The 22,500-nt window shown below is 42.5% G+C and overlaps 1 protein-coding gene and 1 long non-coding RNA gene across 3 annotated transcripts in view; one reads left to right on the top strand and one right to left on the bottom strand.

The window, feature by feature from the left end:
- The window catches only part of LOC147033872 (uncharacterized), a 110,467-nt gene extending 90,762 nt beyond the window's left edge, over window positions 1–19,705 (bottom strand). Inside the window, exons 1-2 of the long non-coding RNA XR_015055721.1 lie at window positions 18,784–19,705; window positions 14,434–14,523 (exon numbers count right to left, since the gene is read on the bottom strand). This is a non-coding gene — a long non-coding RNA (uncharacterized LOC147033872). The remainder of the gene's footprint in view (window positions 1–14,433; window positions 14,524–18,783) is intronic.
- Window positions 1–22,500, top strand: part of LOC147033871 (homeobox protein MSX-2-like) — a 39,713-nt gene that overhangs the window by 9,319 nt on the left and 7,894 nt on the right. Inside the window, exons 2-3 of one of the 2 annotated variants that reach the window (XM_085872079.1) lie at window positions 13,295–13,473; window positions 15,291–15,444. In XM_085872079.1, coding sequence (XP_085728205.1) covers window positions 13,295–13,473; window positions 15,291–15,431 — 320 coding nt within the window. In that variant the 3' untranslated portion in view covers window positions 15,432–15,444. Of the gene's footprint in view, window positions 1–13,294; window positions 13,474–15,290; window positions 15,445–22,500 lie in introns of those variants that run through there. The other variant, XM_085872075.1, reaches the window with a different exon arrangement.

The following is a 22,500-nucleotide window of genomic DNA, read 5'->3' as shown; positions in this document are numbered from 1 at the left end:
CAGCGCCACACCACATTATCCAGTGAATCCATGACTCCCCAGGCCCGACCCAGACGTCGATTGACCTCTGACTCACAGCCAGCAGAGACATGAATATCACTGTCAAGGTAAGTGAATCTCTCCATGACCTCAACATGCTCACCACAAACAGGCACAGACAGGACAGCAGCATCCAAGATGTCATTGAAAGCCTGGATCTTAGTTTTGACCCAGGAAACCCGTAATCCCAGCAGGTCCGGCTCCTCTTTCAGCACCTCGAGGGCCCCCAAAAGGATCTCCAAAGTCTCCGCAAAGATGACTGCATCGTCTGCGAAATCAAGGTCAGAGATCTTGACATTCCCAAACGATGCACCGCAGCTTGATCTCTCCGACGTCCTCCTGAGAATTCAGTCCGTACCAGTGCTGAAAAGTGTGGGGGGCAGTACACACCCCTGACGAACTCCAGTAACAACTGGAAATAAGTCAGAGATGGTACCACCACATCTCACAGCACTCTCAGTACCAGAGTAGAGTTCAGACATCAGATTGATCAGTTTTGGTGGCGCCCCATGAAGACGTAGAATCCTCTGGAGGGCATCCCAATTCACTGAATCAAACGCTTTACAGAGATCAACATTGGCTGCAAGCAACCCCTGCCAAAACTCTCATCTGCGTTCGGTGAGGACCCGAAGAGCAAGGATACGGTCAATTGTTGACCTCTTTGGTGTAAAGCCTGACTGCTCTGGATGCTGGTGCTCAAGCAGATGGTGGCGAATCCTATCAAGAATTATCCGAGCAAAGACCTAACCCAGCACTGAGAGCAGCGTCACCCCTCGGTAGTTGTCGCAGTCTTGGCGATCACCCTTCCCTTTCCAGAGAGGGACAACAAGGCCCCTCTTCTAGTCAGTTGGGATGATGCCTGTGTTCCAGGCAGAGCGCAAAACTGCATGCAATGACACGAGTGCAGCATTTCCAGCAGCCTTGAGAAGTTCTGCATGGATGCCACAGATCCCTGGAGCTTCACCCCATTTCAAACGGTTCACCGCAGCCTGTTTCCACAAGTGAAGGTGGACCACAATTGATTGGAGGGTCAGCAACAGGGATTGTAACACCCCTGACGTCCAACTCGACAGCTGGTGGATCAGCCTGGTACAACCGCTTAAAGTTACCAGCCCAGCAAGCCTTCACTTCAGACTCCTCTGTCAAGAGCCTACCACTCTCTGCTCTAACTGCAGTACACCGAGAGATGGGCTTGGATGAACGCAATACGTGAATTCCCCCGTAAGCAGGACGAGAATCACCTGGCCACAGGTGATGCTCTACCCCCTCACAGATTCCTCGCACATAGGCCTCCTTGTCCACCCTTAGCGCACATACAGTTTTACGCCTCAGCTCCCTGAACAGCTCAGCTCTGCCATTCAGCCTGGCCCTGCGACTCTGGTCAATGGTGTCCAGTGTCCCTTGAGAGACAAAATTATTCTTTGCCCAACGGTGAGTTCAAACATCCTCCAGTAACATCAAGGAAGGTGGTATTAAAGGCACTCCACAACTCTTCAGGACCTCCAAAGCACCCAGACCCCTCAAATCTCCACTCAACCTGTTTGCAAACTCCTCAGCTACCCTTTCATCCTTGAGCCTGCCAACATCCAGCCTCGGCTGGGATGTACCATTCTCCTGGATTTAAGGTGCAGCTTCAGAGTTGCTCGAAACGGTGGTCAGTATTGAGGAACTGAGCACTCCGGTAGACCCTGCAGTTTTGGATCATCCTCCAGCGACCATCAACGAGGAAATTGTCAATCTCCTTTGCCACACCGCCAGCGTTAGAATACCAAGTCCAGCAGTGAGCCTGTGGGCGCTGAAACCACGAACCGGCCACCCTAAGTCCATGACTTCTTGCAAAGTCAAGGAACCTAGTGCTATTCCGGTTCACAGTGCCTGACCCATGGGGACCAACACACGTCTCATAACCATCCCTACCAGTTGCAGTCGATGCATTGAAATCCCCAAGACGAGAAGTGTATCTCGTCTGGCGCATTGATCAACCACAGACTCGAGTGTGGCATAGAATGTGTACTTCACAGTGAGATCACTCGCCTCAGTCGGAGCATAAACAGAGACCAGTGAAATGACGCCTAAGGAGTGATGAATCCTTAGTCTCATAATACGCTCGTTGACCGGTGTTACCTCAATTATCATTGGAGTCAGCTTCTTGGACACAGCAACAGCAACTCCTTGAGAATAGTTACCATCAGAGCGACCAGACCAATAGTAGGTGTAACCACCCGCCATGATCTCACCGCAATCCGGTCTCCGAACCTCAGAGAGTGCTGCAATACCGATGTCCAAATGCTTGGGCTCAGATGATAAGAGACAGGTGATCATCCTCTCTTCGGGATAGGACATTCAGGCACCCACCCAAAGGGACCGCCTCAGGTTAACCCAATGAGACTGCCGCCAGGTGGACGACACCTCAGCACCACTCCGACACACTCTCCTGCAATCTGACCCGGGAATGTTACCCCGTGGTTTCCCTCCTATCATCAAAGATTGGGGGTCCCAAAGGCTTTGCCCCAAACCCGTCATCCGGTGAGCTGCTCTGCGAAGGGAAGCTGCACAGGAGGTACTCCCACGGAGTGGGTTTTCAGATTTCTTTGCATTTTTGTGTTTTGCGGAATGAAGGGTTTTACGGTGGCCGGAGTGCAAATCCTGCCACCACCCTCGTAATAAGAAGTAACCCAACTGCAGGAGGACGTCCGCAGACAAAGTTGGGCACTACATATGGATGGCCGTTGGCTCACAAGGAGCTTCTCCGCCCTTTGACGGGTTTTGTTTTTAATCCTGCTGGGTGTCCATATCGAAACACCCTCCTCACCAAAAAACCTGGTGGGGGAGACGGTTTCGTCGCCGACAACCCGACCATGGAACAGGTTGGTACAGGTTTACATGACACCTGGAGCAAGTCACAGATCTAATCTGGCCTGACCTGACTGACCTCCACCTTCAGTGGTGGAGGTAATTAGGTTATTCTCACCAAATATAATTCTGCATGCGGTTTTGATAAGTATCTGCATATTCTTCGCATTTTATAATCGATAAACACAATTGCCTTGGTCCGTGTAATCTGTGGCCATTTGGAGAGCTGTGCACAATGACAGATGATAAATCCGCTTGGTTGTTGTCGTTGTTGTAGTTCCCAAAATAATTGACGTTATGTCGGAGTCTGTACATCCATTTCTTTGTTCCTTGTAATTTTTAAGTGCAATCTGTTTGATTTATTTGGGAACATGGACCTGTTAGAGTTACTTAAGAATGTGTCACAAAGGTTGAAAGAGCTTGTAGATTTCAGAACATGCCATTTTTGACCAGGATGGAAAAACAATGACCCGACGAAAATGTGTATGCATAGGTCACATGCCAAATTCAAATAGCTCAGCCATTCATCACTGTGATAGACAAGAGTTCAACCACAGGCAATCGGCGTGGTTCCATCGAACAGTTTCATGATGGCCACTCACGGATTCATGCCACTCACGGGGTTTCTCGTGTTCACAGCACTCGCGATGTCCATGTCCCTCGCAGAGTTTGTGGTGTTCGCACCACTTGCAGTCTCCGTGCCACTTGTGGTGTTCATGTTATTCACAGGGTTTGTGGTGTTCATAGCACTCACGGTGTCCATGCCCCTTGCAGAGTTTGTGGTGTTCGCACCACCTGCGGAGTCCATGTCCCTCGTGGAGTATGTCGTGTTCAGGCCACTCACGGTCGATGTACGACTTGCGGCGTCTGTGCCGATCGAGGAGTTTGTGGTGCCCGCCCCACTGACAGTCTCTGTGGCTCTTGTGGTGTATGTGCCCCTCACAAAGTTTTGGTGTTCAGACCACTTGTGGTGTCCATGCCCCTCATGGTATCTGTGTTACCTGTGGTGTCCATACCCCATCAAGGAGTTTATAGTATTGCCCCACTCATGGGATCCATCTCATTTGCGGTGTTCGCCCCACTCGTGGGATCCATCTCATTCGTAGGTTTCACACCAATTTTACTCCCGCTTTGTCTTGCCTGTAAAATGTAATATTAAAAACCGTGCAATTGTGGAATTAAACTTTCCTCAAAATTAAACCCGCACGTGTTTTCGTTGAACAGACGCACTCACAATATTAAGGAAACGAAAGGGGAATACTTTATTTGGAGCTTACTTACACAGATGGCTCCAACATCAACATACAAGACGAGCCTGGGAATGACCCGCGGCATTGTATTCCTCTGTTGCAATATCATGCATTGCACACAAATTGATAAACACACTTGTATGAAAACCTTGCATACAATAATGCATAGTATGAGTGATGACATCATTTGGAGCAAAGCTTGTAGAATTACATAAATAACAATTTCCTGGAATCACACAAATGTCATGACGTCTTCCATGTTTGAAGGACCCCTGCACAAATGTCTATCAAACGAAAACACTTTTGTTTCTTTACTTATTGGTGGGAATTCCTGAGCTCGTGTTGTATAATGGAAGTTCTTCTATCTATAATTCCAGCAATGTGTGTGTGTGTGTGTGTGTGTGTGTGTGTCTGTGTGTGTGTGTGTCTGTGTGTGTGTGTCTGTGTGTCTGTGTGTGTGTGTCTGTGTGTGTGTGTGTCTGTGTGTGTGTGTCTGTGTGTGTGGGTCTGTGTGTGTGGGTCTGTGTGTGTGAGTCTGTGTGTGGGTCTGTGTCTGTGGTGTGTGTGAGTCTGTGTTAGTGTGTGTGTGTGGGTCTGTGTGTGTATGGGTCTGTGTATGTGTGGGTCTGTGTGTGTGTGAGTGAGTGTGTGTGTGTGTGTGTGTGTGTGTGTGTGTGTGACCGCTGTTTCTCGACAACCTCTGGTCCGATCTAATTGAAATTTGCCAGGTATATTTTGGGGGACCTGAGGAGGTGCCTTTTCAAGGTTTGATATTAATCGGACAAGTGCTTCCCAAGTTATGGCCATTTATTTACCAACCAATGATAGATACGTTGTTGCGTGGGCATGGCCGATGGGGAAGGGAAGCTCAGTCGCGTTCCCCATTACGGGTTACAACGTATGGGCTTCCAGAGAGTGATGACTTCGTGTATTCTAATAATTTCTCGATTTCTTATGCGCATTTATAGATAAACACAATGCCCCAAGTTATGATCGTTTTCATATTAGACGGTGCATAAATTTCGGTAAGATCGAGTGCTGGTGTGCTCCGAACCAGGAAGTAATTTTTTTCTCTCTTCTCTTCTCTTTTTGTTTTTCTTGCGATGACATTGCGAAAAGGCAAAATACGCTGGTGCTAATTGAATATTTGGGCATGAAAACTAAATTGAGAATAATATGCGAACTTCCGGGCCACACACGTACGGGCACACGAGAGCGAAGAAACGGCCTGGGAGGTTGTTGTTTGTTGGTCGCGGTTTGAATTTTTTTTTTTTTTACGGGCACGTACTCGTTAATTGTAATTAGTGGAAGAATACACACACGCACACACACACACACACACACACACGTTGAAAAGTATTGCCTTCTATTCTTTTTTCCAAAACAGGTAAAGATATTCAAATGAAACAGACATTACTAACAGCAATCTTTATTTTACCATGGTGTCTATTTCTAAACATAATCACCACTGCGGTCCACACATTTACACCAACATTCAAGTACTTCCGTGATGTTGTCACAATATAACTGTACATCCTGCTGACTTAATCAGTGCTTCACAACGGCCTTGACGTCATCGGAAGAAAAATGTTGTTAACTTAGGTTTTCTTTAAGTTTGGTGAAGAGATGAAAATCTGACGGAGTCAAGTCAGAGCTCGTGATCTTTTGAGGCAGTACTCTGTTGACCGTCTCTTACTCTCAGGATTGTAATGGTGCTCCCAACTCTCATCACCAGCACTTCATGCTTCAAAGTACTGACAATGTCCTGCTCCACCCTCTGCCATCTTAACTAATGTAGCACTGAGCCCCCTCGTGTCAGAATCAAAAAAAAACTTCGCACTCAGTGGCGGGAAGAAGGAATGTGCGGAATGTGCTTCGTTTCATTGGAATATCTTTACCCGTTTTGGAGAAAAAGAATAGGAGGCATTACTTTTCAACACACTCTCCCATCTCAATTCAGTAATAACAAATGTGCTCTGCCATTGGGTGTAACTAATGCTCACTGTAAAAAGTACGGTAGTCCGTAAGTGCCACATTTTAATCACGATGCATCATATTAACAAGCAGGAATATTCCATCATTCAAAAAGTTATTCCAAGCACAAAATAAATTAATGAGTTAAAAAAAACAAACAAATTAAAAAAAAACATGGATCGACAATTGTGCAAAATTTTTAATTTTTTGGAAATGCATCGATTTAGCAATAAGCCAAATCATCGATTCCGTATCATGTTCACAAATACCAGGGACAAGACCTGCTTGGTGTTCCCATCTCAGAACATCATTCATGATGCTGGGTTTCCAGAAGAAAATACAACATATAAGATGGAGTGAAAAAAATTCCTTCTGCATAAAACCCAAAACATTCCATTGAAAATGGGAAATTCATGGTAGGCTGGGAAACGTGTGCTGCTCATGGTTAGAAATGACACAGCAAAGGATTAACATCTGTAACAAGCTTCATGGTGTACGAAGACAGATCTACCCTCATGAAAAGGGAAAATTTTTGATTCTCCATTGTACAGTGACGATCCACATGTGTCATGTCTCCATGAATGTCCTTGTCATGTCGATTGGTGAAATCTACATGATATGTTTTGTATGTTGTTTGTAGTACATTGTATGTTTCATTCATTCCTCCAAGATAATTTAATAGAGGAAAAGTGGAAACCTTCAGGGATTACTCAGGACCCCCTGAAGGTGTTTCCTGAAGTTTTGTAAGATTCTTTGAAGTTTTAAGAAGAAAAAAATTTCACCCATCTTTGCATTTTCTTCCTTTTGGGGGAAGAGGGGAGGGTGCAATTGGAACTATCTGAGCTGTAAAACCAGGATGCATTATATACAGTGTGCAGATAAGCAGTATGCATTATTTTGCTTCATCTATCTATAATTCCAGCAATGTGTGTGTGTGTGTGTGTGTGTGTGTGTGTGTGTGTGTGTGTGTGTGTGTGTGTGTGTGTGTGTGTGTGTGTGTGTGTGTGTGTGTGTGTGACCGCTGTTTCTCGACAACCACTGGTCCGATCTAATTGAAACTTGCCAGGTATATTGCTGGGGACCTGAGGATGTGCCTTTTCAAGGTTTGATATTAATCGGACAAGTGCTTCCCAAGTTATGGCCATTTATTTACCAAACCAATGACAAGACACGTTGTTGCGTGGGCGTGGCCGATGGGGGAAGGGAAGCTCAGCCGCGTTCCCCATTACGGGTTACAACGTACGGGCTTCCGGAGAGTGATGACTTCGTGTATTCTAATAATTTCTCGATTTCTTATGCGCATTTATAGATAAACACAATGCCCCAAGTTATGATCGTTTTCCTATTAGACGGTGCATAAATTTCGGTAAGATCAGAGTGCTGGTATGCTCCGAACTAGGAAGTAAATTATTTTTTTGCACGTTTTTTTTTTTCGTGTATTCTCATAATTTCTCGATTTCTTATGCGCATTTATAGATAAACACAACGCCCCAAGTTATGATTGTTTTCATATTCGACGGTGCATAAATTTGGGGAACATCAGAGTTAGCTGGTATGCTCCGAAGCAGGAAGTAAATTATTTTTTGCACGTTTTTTTCTCCTCTTTCCTCTTCTCTTTGTGTTTTTCCTTGCGATGACATTGGGAAAAGGCAAAATACGTTGGCGCTAATTGAATAATTGGCCATTAAGAATAAATTGCGAATAATCGTAACTGCCCTATGCGAACTTCCGGACAGTGAGGACTTCACTTCCGGAGAGTGACGATTACTGTATTCTTTCTCGATTCTTTCTTAATCAATTTCTGTACTTTCTCGATTTCTTTCTCGATTTTCTTAAACCCAATACCCCAATCCAGTCAGTGACGATTACTGTATTCTTTCTCGATTTTTTTTCTTGATTTATCGACTTACTGTATTCTTTCTTTCTCGATTTCTGTACTTTCTCGATTTTATTAAACACAATGCCCCAATCCAATCATCGTTTACGAGAGCGAAGGAATGGCCTGTGTGGTTGTTGTTTCTGGCACGCGGTTTGAAAGTTGTGTTTTTTTTGCATGTACGGCCACGCACGTACGGGCACGTGAGAGCGAAGGAACGGCCTGTGTAATTGTTTCTGGCATGGGGTTTGAAAGTTTTTTTTGTTTTGTTTTGTTTGCACCTACGGGCACACACCTATGGGCACGCACCTACGGGCATGCACTAGTATACATAACCCGGCTTAATATTATTTTCAAGAGAGATTGCAGAAGTGGTCTGTTGCCAATACAACACGAAATAATGGGATGTGACAGAAGAACATGTTGCACACTTGTAACAAAATTGCCCGTAGGGTGGGTATTCTGCTAATGTATTAATATCTATCTATAATTCCAGCAGTGTGTGTATGTGTGTGTGTGTGTGTGTCTGTGTGTGTGTATGTGTGTGTGTGTGTGTGTGTGTGTGTGTGTGTGTGTGTGTGTGTGTGTGTGTGTGTGTGTGTGTGTGTGTGTGTGTGTGTGTGTGTGTGTGACCGCTGTTTCTCGACAACCACTGGTCCGAACTAATTGAAACTTGCCAGGTATATTGCTGGGGACCTGAGGATGTGCCTTTTCAAGGTTTGATATTAATCGGACAAGTGGTTCCCAAGTTATGGCCATTTAATTACCAAACCAATGACAAGACACGTTGCGTGGGCGTGGCCGATGTGGGAAGGGAAGCTCAGCCATGTTCCCCATCACAAGTAACAACTTACGGGCTTCCGGAGAGTGATGACTTCGTGTATTCTAATAATTTCTCAATTTCTTAAGCGCATTTATAGATAAACACTATGCCCCAAGTTACGATCGTTTTCATATGAGACGGTGCATAAATTTTGGTAACATCAGAGTGAGCTGGTGTGCTCCGAACCAGGAAGTAATTTTTTTCTCTCTCTCTTCTCTTCTCTTTTTGTTTTTCCTTGCGACGACATTGCGAAAAGGCAAAATACGTTGGCGCTAATTGAATAATTGGCCATTAAAACTAAATTGCGAATAATCGTAACTACGATATGCGAACTTCCGGGCAACGCACGTACGGGCACGCGAGAGCGAAGAAACGGCCTGTGTGGTTGTTGTTTCTTGCTCGCGGTTTGAATATTTATTTATTTATTTTTTATGGGCACGTACTAGTAATCATAAAGGTAATAAGATTTGTATGTACAAGCTGCTCCCTGAGTCCGATTGAACCCGATTATTTCTTTAGTGGTCCCAATAATTCCCTCCTTTTGGGGTTGGATGAGCAGCATTATTGGTCCAAGTCTTTTACCAATTGGCTGTTCAGGCCTGACAGTTGACTGGAGATGACTTGGGGAGGAATTGTCATTTGTTCAGGGTGCCAGTGATGACTGGCCTACTATTAACGAAAGACATCGTGGATCTTCAACGTCCATCAGTGCTTGCAAAGAGGTCCTCTGGCTTAATATTCTTCATCTGCATGCGAATCACCTCGGGTGAGTTGAGACCTTATAGTTGGGTCGAGATTCAAACCCACGCTAGCCAAATCAAAGGTGAGTGTGTGTATGTCTAGGAGAAAGGATATCCTGCCAGCGCCATCAGGTCAGGTCAGGCATAGGAGCATGCGCCGGAGCAGAGTGTTGCTGCATCCACTTTCCGCCGGTATTCAAGGGGCCTCCATCTCGCCATCCCCAGGCAGATGCCCCATCTCCATGAGATGATGATCAACTTGCTGCAACCAGGAGGAATCTGGTCGGCCCGTTGGCCGACTCCGCTCACGATGCTCCCTCACTGAGAGAATCTGGTGAGCAGGATCAGCATCAGGAAAACGAGCCACATGTCCATACAGCCAGAGCTGATGCTCACAAACTATACAGGTAACAAATCTCATCTGAGTATCTCAGCAACCACTCGTTGGACACAAAGTCCGACCAGCGATAGTCAAGGATTCTCTGAAGAGACCTGGTACCGAAGGAGTTAAGTCTCCATCTCAGATCTCTGGTCAGAGTCCAAGTCTCACATCCGTAGAGCAAGACTGGAAGCACCAAGTACCTGAAGACTTGGACTTTTGTCCTCCTGCACAGGTACCGGCAGCACCACACCCCATGATCCAGTGAATCCTTGACTCCCCAGACCTGACAGACATCCATTGACCTCTGGCTCACAGCCAGCGGAAACATGACTATCACTGCCAAAGGAAGCGAATATCTCCGTGACCTCAACATCCTCACCGCAAACAGGTACAGACAAAATAATAGCACAAAAGATGTCATTGAAAGTCTGGATCTTAGTTTTGACCAAGGAAACCAGTAATCCCAGCGGCTCTGACTCCTCAATCAGCGCCGCGAGGATCCCCAAAAGGATATCCAGAGTCCACTCAATGATGACTGCATCATCTGCGAAATCAGGGTCAGAGATCTTGACATTCCCAAATGGTGCACCGCAACTTGAACTCTCCAACATCCTCCCCAGAATCCAGTTCATACAAGCGCTGAAAAGTGTGGGGGCCAGTACACATCCCTGATATATTCTGGTAACAACTGGAAATAAGTTAGGGAAGGAACACCTCACGGCATTCTTAGTACCAGAGTATAGTTCAGACATGAGATTGATCAGTGTTGGTGTCACTCCATGAAGACAGAATCCTCCAAAGGGGCTCCCAATTCACTGAATCAAATGCTTTGAAGAGATCAACATAGGCTGCAAACAGCTCCTGCGGAAACTCTCGTCTGCATTTTGTAAGGACCCAAAGATCAAGGATACAGTCAATCGTTGACCTCTTTGGTGTAAAGCCTGACTGCTCTGGACGCTGGTGCTCAAGCAGATGGTGGCGAACCCTTTCAAGAATTATCCAGCACTGAGAGCAGCATCACACCCTCAACAGTTGTCGCAGTGCTGGTGAAATAGTAGCTCCACAAGTTATATACAAGACCTTGTAATAAAAAGACAAGGCTGACAGGGTAGCCGAGAGGGATGCACACTCCGATCTGAGCTGGTGTTTCGCAAGCAGGACAATACATCAATGTGTGCACCATCCCTAGGATGGATGTTTAACTGGGTGCCCTGACGATTGGCATTTCTTGGTAGACGTTAAAGATCCCATGGTGTCCTTCGTGAAGAGTAGGTGAGTTATCTCTGGCACCCTGAACAAGTTACAAATTCCTGCCATAACTGACTCCTGGGAAGTTGATGGCAAACTACCCAGCATAACCAAACCACCCAGCACAACTAAACCACCACAACCAAACCCTTGCAAAGAAACTACCTCAGCAGCATCAATGCTCCATTATTGCTAAGAACATGGTACAGCTCTTTAATTAAAAAACGAATGAGTTCAGTCTTGTTCAATGTACTATTTCTCTTGTACATAAACCTTATTCAGGATAAACACCTTAGTGTAATAAATTATATATATATATATATATATACATACATACATATGTATATATATATATATATATATATATATACATACATTCATACATATGTATATATATATGCATATATGGATATACATTATACATATATATATATATATATATATATATATATAAGTATGTATAATGTATATCCATATATGCATATATATATATACATATATATACATACATATATTTACATATACTTCTTCTTTCGGCTGCTCCCGTGAGGGGTCGCCACAGCGGACTATCCGTTATGATCCGCATACTGATTTGGCATAGGTTTTACGCCGGATGCCCTTCCTGACGCAACCCTGGTCGCCTCTTACGACACAGGGATAAGGATTGGGTTTCGCCATGATTCCGGGCTGGCTGCCCTACACCCTCTCATAGTGCGGCCCAGTGCAGAGCAGTGCTCCCGTCCTCAAGCGATCCTCCAACCCAAGCCTCCGAGTTGCCGGATTACAGGCGCATGCCACTATGCCCGGTTAATATATTAACATATACATATATACATATACATATACATATACATATATATACATATACATATATATATATATATATATATATATATATATATATATATATACATACATATACATACTTTCGGCTGCTCCCTTTCGGGGTCGCCACAGCGGATCCTCTGTATGATCCGCATAGTGATTTGGCACATGTTTTACGCCGGATGCCCTTCCTGACGCAACCCTGGTCGCCTCTTTCGACACAGGGATATTGTACACCTATTTTTTCACTGGGGTATACACCGGCCCAGTATACTGGTACTCATTTTGCCGAACTCGGAAGGATGACAGGCTGAGTCAACCCCCTGGTGTATTAATTCAGTGGCTCAATGGGGCTTGAACTCAGGACCTCTTGGATCCCAAGCCGCTGCCCTAACCACTGCGCCAACACCAGGCTCATATATATATATATATATATATATATATATATATATATATATATATATATATATATATATATATATATATATATATATATATATATATATATATATATATATATATATATATATATATATACACACATATTACATATATATATATATATATATATATATATATATATATATATATATATATATATATATATATATTACATATATATATATATATATATATATATATATATACACATATATATTACATATATATATATATATATATTTATATACACATATATATATATATATATTACAAATATATATATATATATACACATATATATATAACATATATATATATATATATATAACATATATATATATATATATATATATATATATTTTTTTTTTATCAATGCACACACACATGGATTAGAAGAACATTTGTCGGAAATGGACAAATACATCTGGGATGTATGGTTTGATCCTCAATTTCCCACATCACACACACCGTACACCTCACCGTGGTTTGTGAATGAGTTCGCTTACTTGCACTCCATTCCAATTCATTTGGCCTTTAATGTAAAGTGCCCAAGACAAATTGAAAGAAAGCCGACTGAGGAAATCTGGCTTGATGCTGTGGTCATCTGCATTGCATATGTAAAGTGCTACTTGGCCGTCATTCTTAATATGCTTGGGATGGTGGCAAAAGGGGCTTTGCTCGAAAGTATCACATTCCATTGGGGAATTTCAGTGGAGTGTGGTTACTGGTGGTTTTAGTGCTCCTCATTGCTCGGCTATGAGGCCGATATACTGATCCGCATGGAACATGAGTTAATGGCATCAGATCAAAGACTGCCAAGCGAACAATTTTGTGTCATTGCAGGTCCTGGTCCGAGTCCTCCCTCCTGCACATTACGCAAGCACAAGGCAACTCGCAAACCACGGACGCCTTTTACGACGTCACAGCTGCTGGCATTGGAAAGGAAGTTTCGTCAGAAGCAATATCTATCGATTGCTGAACGAGCCGAGTTCTCAACTTCACTCAACCTCACAGAAACACAGGTATACCACAATAAGTCATTTGAATGTCAACTCTAACGTGTACACTTCAATCACCCAATTTACGCCACTTGAACTTAAGATTCAGCTTCAACCAAATTAAGATCAGCTGTTGATAAGAATGTCTTCACTAACCCATGTGAGTTGTTCAGAAAAGCTTTTTCCCATTAACTCATCATACATTTCCTGATACTTTAAGTTTGAATTTTGAAAACAATTACAGATGTCTCACAATGATGTCTCGAGATGGGATCGTGACAGCTTTCCCGGAAAGGCGTGGTATACATCACGTGTTTCTGGTGACACAATAGTTATCATGATGAGTGATGGTATTTTACAAGCTTCACTGCGCTATATGCCTGGCACTTTAACTAACAAGCTTAATGTGTGTTATATTACCAAGTACCATAATGTTGATGCTTTACTGGAAAATCCTTTAAAGAACAATCAGTCAAACTGACACTTCTGTTGGATTTATAAATGTGCCTCAAATACGTTTTCACATTTCCATGGATCACCTGGAGAATAATAAGACTCAAGGGGAGTATAACTTGGCCAATGTCGAGTATGATGTGGAGTGAAGCGCAGGCGACGTGGGGTGAAGCGCGGGCGACGTGGGGTGAAGCGCGGGCGACGTAGAGTACGACGCGGCCGACGTGTAGTACGACGAAGCCGGCGTGGAGTACGGCGCGGCCGACGTGGAGTAGGACGCGGTCGACGTGGAGTAGGACGCGGCCGACGTGGAGTAGGACGCGGCCGACACGGAGTAGGACGCGGCCGACACGGAGTAGGACGCGGCCGACGCGGAGTAGGACGCGGCCGACGCGGAGTAGGACGCGGCCGAAGTGGAGTAGTACGCGGCCGACGTGGAGTAGAAATACATGGGGAATACAACACGGATAACAAGTAGAATGTGGCTCACTTTGAGTGCAGCATTGCTCACCTGAATATGACGCAGCTCACCTGGAGTATAAGCCATGCTGATGTGGATTACAATGTGGCTCTTGGCGTACAATGCGGCTCACCCGAATACAAGTGCATAACACAGCTCACCTGGAATACAAGGCAGCTTGCCTGGAGTACAACACAGCTCGACATATATATTATCTCGAAATCCGGAAGTATTACACACCATAAAGCAGAACAGTATTTTACTCACCGGCACTTTAAATGCTTGTTGTTGTAAATTACGTAGTGGTTGTAGAGTCGATCCATTGTACATGAACTGCTCTACAAATGTGTGCGCATATTGTGTGTGCAAGGTTTATTCTTTAACTTCAACACAAGAAAAATTTTCCAATAGGGTCGCTCTTCGAAAACGAGTCATCCTCATAAAAACTTATTATTTTTGAAAAATCCGTTTTGTTCAACATGATGAACAAGAGAAAGAGATCGCACCTGTGATTTCACGGGTTTCCACTTGTATCAATATTGCACACCACTCCTTTCCAATGCCATATCCAGGCGATGCATGACGTCATGGACGGGCATTGAAGGAAGGGAGTACCGTACTTGGTTTTTCCTCCGTTTGTTTTCTTTCTTCCTTTCTTGATTGTCTGGGCAATAATATCTCAGCCATCCTTTGATCTCAGAAGCTGAAATCTTGGGACATTTTGTTTAATCAATTACTTAATTATTATCGATTAATTGATTACTTATTTATTTTCTTTCTCATCTGGGCAATATCTCAGGCACCTTTTGAGCTTGGAAACTGATATTTCATGGAAACTGATAAACTGATATTTGGACACGACAGTGAACAAGTGATTTGGCTATAAAGGGTATTTTTGTACACTGCTCCTTCCCAATTCCATATACAGGCGATACATGAAGTCATCTCCGGGCGACGAAGGAAGGAAGTACTCGTTTTGATTCCGTTGTCTTTGTTGTTTTCTTGTTTGTCTGGGCGATATCTCAGCCATCCTTTGAGCCAGGAAGCTGAAATTTCGGGGCATAAGTGAAGATGTGCTTTGACAAAAGTGTTATTTTTTATTTGTTGTTTTAATCAATTAATTTATTAATTGATTAATTATTATCGATTTATTAATTACTTATTTATTTTATTTATTTCTCGTCTGGGCAATATCTCAGGCACCTTTTGGCCGAGGAAGCTGATATTTGGACAAGACAGTGACCAAGTGATTTGGCTATAAAGGTATTTTTTGATTTATTAATCAATTAATTATTTTCTTTGTTTGTCTGCTGAAATTTGGGTACAAAAATGAAGATGTGCTTTGCCAAAAACGATTTATTTTTTGATTATTCAATTAATTGATTAATTACTTAATTATTATTGATTTATTAATTACTTGTTTATTTCATTTAGCCTGGTGTTGGCTTAGTGGTTAGGGTGGCGGCTTGGGATCCCAGTGTCCTGAGTTCAAGCCCCGTTGGCTGCTGAATTAACACCAGGGGGTTGACTCAGCCTGTCATCCTTCCGAGGTCGGCGAAATGAGTGCCAGTGTACTGGTCCCGGTGTATGCCCCGGTTAGAATAGGTGTACCATATCCCTGTGTGTCGTAAGAGGCGACCAGGGTTGGCGTCAGGAAGGGCATCCGGCCATAAAACATTGCCTCACAAAAAGCCAAACCCCTGCACAGCAGGGAAAAATGGCTGTAAAAACGGTCATTATTTTTTTATTTATTGTTTATTTCATTTCTCATCCTCACAATATCTCAGGCATATTTTAAGCAAGGAGGCTGATCTTTGGATATGATAGTGACCAAGTGATTTGGCTATAACGAGTATTATTGATTTTTTGCTTGATCAATTAATCGATTAATTACTTAATTTTCAAAAGGTTACAGATTGGGATGAAAGAGTGGTGGTTCAGGTATGCTATTCAGCAATTGATTGAGAAATTAATTATTTTACAATTATTATTCATTTATTTTAATTGTGCAATTAATCAATAAATCATTCAATTATTGTACACCGCTCCCTCCCAATTCGGACTCCATGTTCTGCATGTCGTGCACTGGAGGATTTGTTTTTTATTTATTTAGCATGGGGGCAGTGAACTTTGAAAGTACCGTGACTTGTTGTACACAGCTCCTTCCCAATTCCATATGCAGGCGATGCACGATGCCATCAACGTAACCAAAGGAAGGGAGTACTCAGTTTTTATTCTGTTTTCTTTCTTGCTTTCTTGTTTGTTTGTTTGTCCAGGCGATAGCTCAGCCATCCTTTGAGATGAGAGGCTGAAATTTGGGGACAAAAGTGAAGATGTGCTTTGGCAAAAATGGTATTTTCTTATTTTTGGATTAATCATTTCATTGATGAATTACTTAATTATTATCGATTGATTAATTACTTATTTATTTTATTTTATTTCTCATCCTGGCAATATCTCAGGTACCTTTTGAGCTCGGAAGCTGATGTATGGACATGACAGTGACCAAGTGATTTGCGACAAAGGGTATTTTTGATTTGTTGATTAATTAAATCATCGATTAATTATTGATTTTTCGATAAATTACTTAATTTTCAAAAAGTGAGAGATTCGGATGAAACTGTGGAGGTTTAGGTATTCTATTTGGCAATTTATTGAGAAATTAATTATTTTACGATTATTCCTTATTTTAATTATGCAATTAATCAATTAATCAATCCATTTTTGTATACCGCTCCCTCCCAATTCCAACTTCATGTGCTGCAAGCTGGTATTGCTGGGTGGCGAAGGCGCCCCGGCAATGTCGCGCACTGGAGGATTTGTTCTTTATTTATTTGGCATTGGGGTGTTGTTCTTTGAATGTACCGCAACTTGTTTTGATGTATTCATTAATCAATGAATTATTGGTTTTTCGCTGAATTAGGTAATTTTCAAAATATTACAGATTCAAATGAAACAGTGGTGGTTTTTGTATGCTATTAGCCAATTAAGAAATTAATTATTTTACGATCATTATTTATTCATTTTGATTATGCAATTAATGAATTATCAATCAATAATTGGACACCACTCCCTCCCAATTCAGTCTCCATGTGCTGCATGGTGGCATTGCCGGGCGCCAGAAGCACCTCGGCAATGTCGCGGGCTGGAGGATTTCTTATTTATTATTTGGCATGGGGGCAGTGTACTTTGAATGTACCTCAACTTGTTATCATTATTACTACTGCACTTTAGATTGTGTGTGTGTGTGTGTGTGTGTGTGCGTGTGCGTGTGCGTGTGCGTGCGTGCGTGCACGAGCGTGTGTGTATGCGCACGCACGCGCATTTGCTCATTACATCACGCTTTTTAATCAAGCTCCATTCACGAGATTTGGTAAGTGCATGTGTCAGATAGCTTTATTTCCTTCAATCAAAGCACCATGTGATGTGACACGTTAAAGCGAGCGACATGTGCAACTTTGAATGCACGCTTCAGATTATCCCTCTGAAGAGGTTAAGGATAAGTTGTCCTCCTTTCGTATGAAAAGTAGTTTGTACATCAGCTGTTGTTACTGTTTCATGCCAATTCTAAACTCGACTTGGTGCTTGGCTGCCTTTACATTTGTCCAACAGTACTTACCTTGGAATTAAAGAAGTTTTAACCCTTTCAATACAGGCATAGAATGTGTGTGGGTATTCACAACTTTAAAATAACCGTCCATGCACGAGTTTAAGCTACAGAGTTCATAAAACACCTTATGCTGTGCAGTCTCGAGAAAAAAGGATGTGGGCGGGGTCTGCGAACAGCAAATTTGATTAGTCGAGATTATGCAAAATACAGTAATTTTTTTGTTCAAGTTCTGCTAAACAGAAGGCTTTTGAAAGAGCCAGTAAGGCAACTTGTGTTCTCCAGTGTTCAAGTATATAATTAAATTGAAATAAAAAAAGATTTTAAAGATTGTAGAAAACATTTTTTCGGAAGTTTCCCACCGATGATGCAGCGTCTTTTACACCAGCTTATTAAACACGTTACATTCGGTCAAATAAAAGAAAATACCAGTTGATCATTCTAGATTTTTTTTAAGAAGGAGGCCCTTTTTACTTGTCATAATTTTTTTTTTTTCAAAATGATCGTCAGCTTTTAGTACCCAACAAACAATGTACCCAACACGCCAGTTTTTTACCTCCCCACCCCCGACCCCCACTAAAAATGGCATGTTCCAGACATGTCAGTTTTCTATCCCCAAACAAATATGACATGGGTTATATACTTGTCATGTCACATACATAATCACTCAGCTGATTAAAAATCCAATCCACTGTCCTAAATGTATGGCAAAATGAAAAAACAAAACTACACACTTTGTACATATTAAAATTATTGGCTTTGCGATCTTTCTATATAGATCTACAGAAAACATTTAATACACAGATTTACGTACGTGGGATGTGGACTCACAAGCGCTTGCTGGTCTCATTCCCCACTCGTGAAATCGGAGAAAACATCACATAGCGAGCGTCACCCATCAATAACTGTTTCCACATACCACGGCTTCAGGACTTTAGTTCCTGTCCAAATGTGCAAACAGATAAAAGCCACATTCAAAAATGAACCTTTAATCATAAAAATGATTTGTCACATTCACGCAATTTGTCTACATTCTACATTCCTCATGCAATTTGCAAGTTTTAAAACCAGTTGTATTTTGCATCATTTTAATCGGAAGCGTGCACTGAATTTTACTGCAGCAGCTGCGATGGAACGCAGACGGCAGACATGTACACAGATCAGTATTGCTCGCGTATCATGCACGGAAACGGAAAGTGGCAGTGAACAGAAAGCGGCAGTACAGTTCTCAGTGCTGCGGTTCGGTAGAAGCTATAAAAACTCAATATCCACATTGGGAAAATGATTGACTCAAAGAATGGTGCAAGAGCCATACACAAAGATATGGATTTTTAAGTGGTGCAAATCCACTTCAATATTTGGAATGTCCTTCCTTCCATCTTTCCGTCAAAAATGAAGAAGAAGAACCTTTCTAACCCACCATGTTTCATTCGTTTCTAGTTTGTTGTTGTTTAGTTGTTCTTGTGTTGTTTCGTTTTTTTTGTGTTATTGATTAGTTTGCATGAGGAGAGTAAGGTCACCAAACCTGTTGAGGAAGTAACCGTCAGTCCCCCACAGGGATACTTTTTAAGCACTGTAGCTGCCTCACTGCAGCACTTCCTATGGACATGGGTGCGATTTTTGGGGGGGATATTTGACAAAATAATAAACAATAAAAATAAATAAACCAATGTCACCCGCAGGGTGACCCGTATCTTGCCAAAAGGTGACCACGTGTGACTTATTTAAGATCACACTGAGGTGAACAGAGCTGCTATCCACCAGGAGCGACTCCTTGAGGAATATCTGCCTACGAGAGATTCCGATGGGAATCGTTCGACAGAGTCACCATGAAAAATATGCTTTTGCCTCATAACGTCACCAAATGACGTCATAATGTCTCGAGCTTGACATATCTAGAAAGCACTCATCGAGGTGTTCAATTTGAGGTACTACACGATATGGTTCCTAAAACTTGAAAATTTGACCTTGGGGTCAAATATGTTTGACCTTTGGCGCTAACCATGAAGGTCAAGGCCAATCGCCACCAAAAATTAATCAACTGAGCGCCAGACCATGAACTATATTCCGATGAAGTTTGAAGACGATCCGATCAAAATTACTCAAAAAATAAGGGTTTCGTCGACTCCCCTGATTTGTGACAAAGTGACCTTGACCTTTGACCTTGACCTTCAAAATTTTATGCGCTGAAAGGGACCTCTATAGGCCTCTGATATGCGAAGTTACAAAATTTTCCAATGATAACTGTGCTCTGCAGAGTGATTTATACGTGATTACAGACCAAAAAAAAAATATATGAAGGTCAAGGCCAATCGCCACCAAAAATTAATCAGCTGAGCGCCAGACCATGAACTATATTCCCATGAAGTTTGAAGACGATCCGATCAAAATTACTCAAAAAATAAGGGTTTCGTCGACTCCCCTGATTTGCGACAAAGTGACCTTGACCTTTGACCTTGACCTTCAAAATTTTGTGCACTGAAAGGGACCTCGATAGGCCTCTGATATGCGAAGTTACAAAAATTTCCAATGACAACTGTGCTCTGCAGAATTTTTTATACGTGATTACAGACAAACAAACAAACAAACAAACAAAAAAAAAACATACAAGCTGACTAACATATCTTGCAAAAACTTCGTTTTGGCAAGATAAAAAACATACAAGCTGACGAACATATCTTGCAAAAACTTCGTTTTGGCAAGATAAAAAAGAAGGTGGGTTCAAAAAAGGAAGCGGGTGGGGGGGCGATCAACTGGTATTTATTTTTATTTGGCCAAAGTTATTCATGTCTATTGTTTGTGTCCTTTATGATGTCCTTGAAAACAGTAAGTTTCCTGTTTGGAATGCTTTTCAATTTTGTTTGACTGCCAGACAGGCAGGCAGAGTAAGAAAATATTTTACTCCTCTCTGTGCATGCACGATCGGGACAAATTCAGAGCCAAAGTACTGCTAAATTACAGGTTTATTTTCTGATTCATGTTCCGATTAGTGTTCAAAATATAACATTCAATTGAAATAGAGTTGTTCCTTAATCATAAACTGAAAAGCGGTATGTGGACAGACGACAAAAGGAACCAATTACTGAACCATGCTTTTCATTTTGTGTGCGGGGTATTGACCAAACTGTCCGCGCACCTTGGCGGCCCTAGCTGTTGCTGTAAGAAATCGGATCAGACTCTAAAAGTCTGTCATAGTACTGTGCAGGTCAAAACTGGTGTGAAGGAAACAGCATCACACAACTTTTCACCGATAAAATGTACTTCATGTGAAATAATAACAAAGTTATTGAGATTAAAGTTGGATGTATGGTACAATACACAGTTTGAAAACCAGTCGCACATACGAGGTGTGTTCAAAAAGTATCCAACCTTAATTTTTTGTGCATAAACAAATGAAGCTAGGGAGGCGTGGTTTGGTGCACGTATGTAGGCGATCCTAATCCGTATGCATGAATATTTTCCCGCCTGCAGAAGCTGTCAGTCGCCGACAGACCGCCGATGAGTGGAAGTGAGAGGAAGATGAGAGGAAGTGTAAGTGAGCGCCGTCGGATTTTCGTTTTTGACAAAATGACGGATCACTGTGGTCTCATCGCCAGTGATCACTGTGTTGAAGAAGTTGGGATCGCTGTTCACAGTCTCCAGCATGTCCTGTGCGATCTCCAAACGGAGTTGCTTCTGCTCGATCGTTAGCAGCTTTGGCACGAACTTCGCTGAGATTCTCCTTTAGCCCAAATCCTTAGTCACAATGGAATGAACGGATCCAATGCTGACGCCCGCATCGTCTGCAAGTTCTCTGATCGTGATTTGACGATCCTGCATTAGCAGGGTCCTCACTTGGTCAATGACGATCTCATTTCGGGAGGTTGAGGGCCAACCAGAACCTGCTTCACTTTGCACTGATGTGCGACCATCTTTGAAGCAGTTGTACCACTCTTTTATATGTGTGGAGCCCATTGCTTCGTTCACGAAGGCCTGTTGAATCTTGTGGATCGTTTCCACTTGGGAATCGCCAAGCCTTACACAAAATTTGATGCAGTAGTGTTGTTCAAGTTTTTCCGTCATTTTGTCAAAAACGAAAATCCGACGGCGCTCACTTACACTTCCTCACTCATCGGCGGTCTGTCGGCGAATGACAACTTCTGCAGGCAGGAAAATATTCACGCATACGGATTAGGATTGCCTACATACGTGCACCAAACCAGGCCTCCCAAGCTTCATTTGTTTACCCACGATAAATTAAGGTTGGATACTTTTTGAACACACCTCGTATGTATATACAGTGCCAATAGCAAGTCTACACCCCCTTTCAAAATTTTCACCTTTGTTGCCTTATGCTTATAGCCTGGAATTAAATTGCATTAAATCAGACTTTTTCCACCTTTATTTACACATCCTAACCCACAACTTCCAAGTGAAAAACAAATTCTACAAATTTCAGAAAATGAATTTAAAATACACAACTAGAATATCTTGGTTGGATAAGTGTCCAGCCCCTTTATATTAGCAATTGTAAACAGGAAAAAGAGCAATC

The sequence above is a fragment of the Eptatretus burgeri genome, chromosome 1 (assembly GCF_056783735.1).
Source record: "Eptatretus burgeri isolate ZD-2024b chromosome 1, Ebu_testis_v1, whole genome shotgun sequence".
In the NCBI taxonomy this organism is placed as follows: domain Eukaryota; kingdom Metazoa; phylum Chordata; class Myxini; order Myxiniformes; family Myxinidae; genus Eptatretus; species Eptatretus burgeri.
This window is presented reverse-complemented; position numbering and strand designations above follow the sequence as displayed.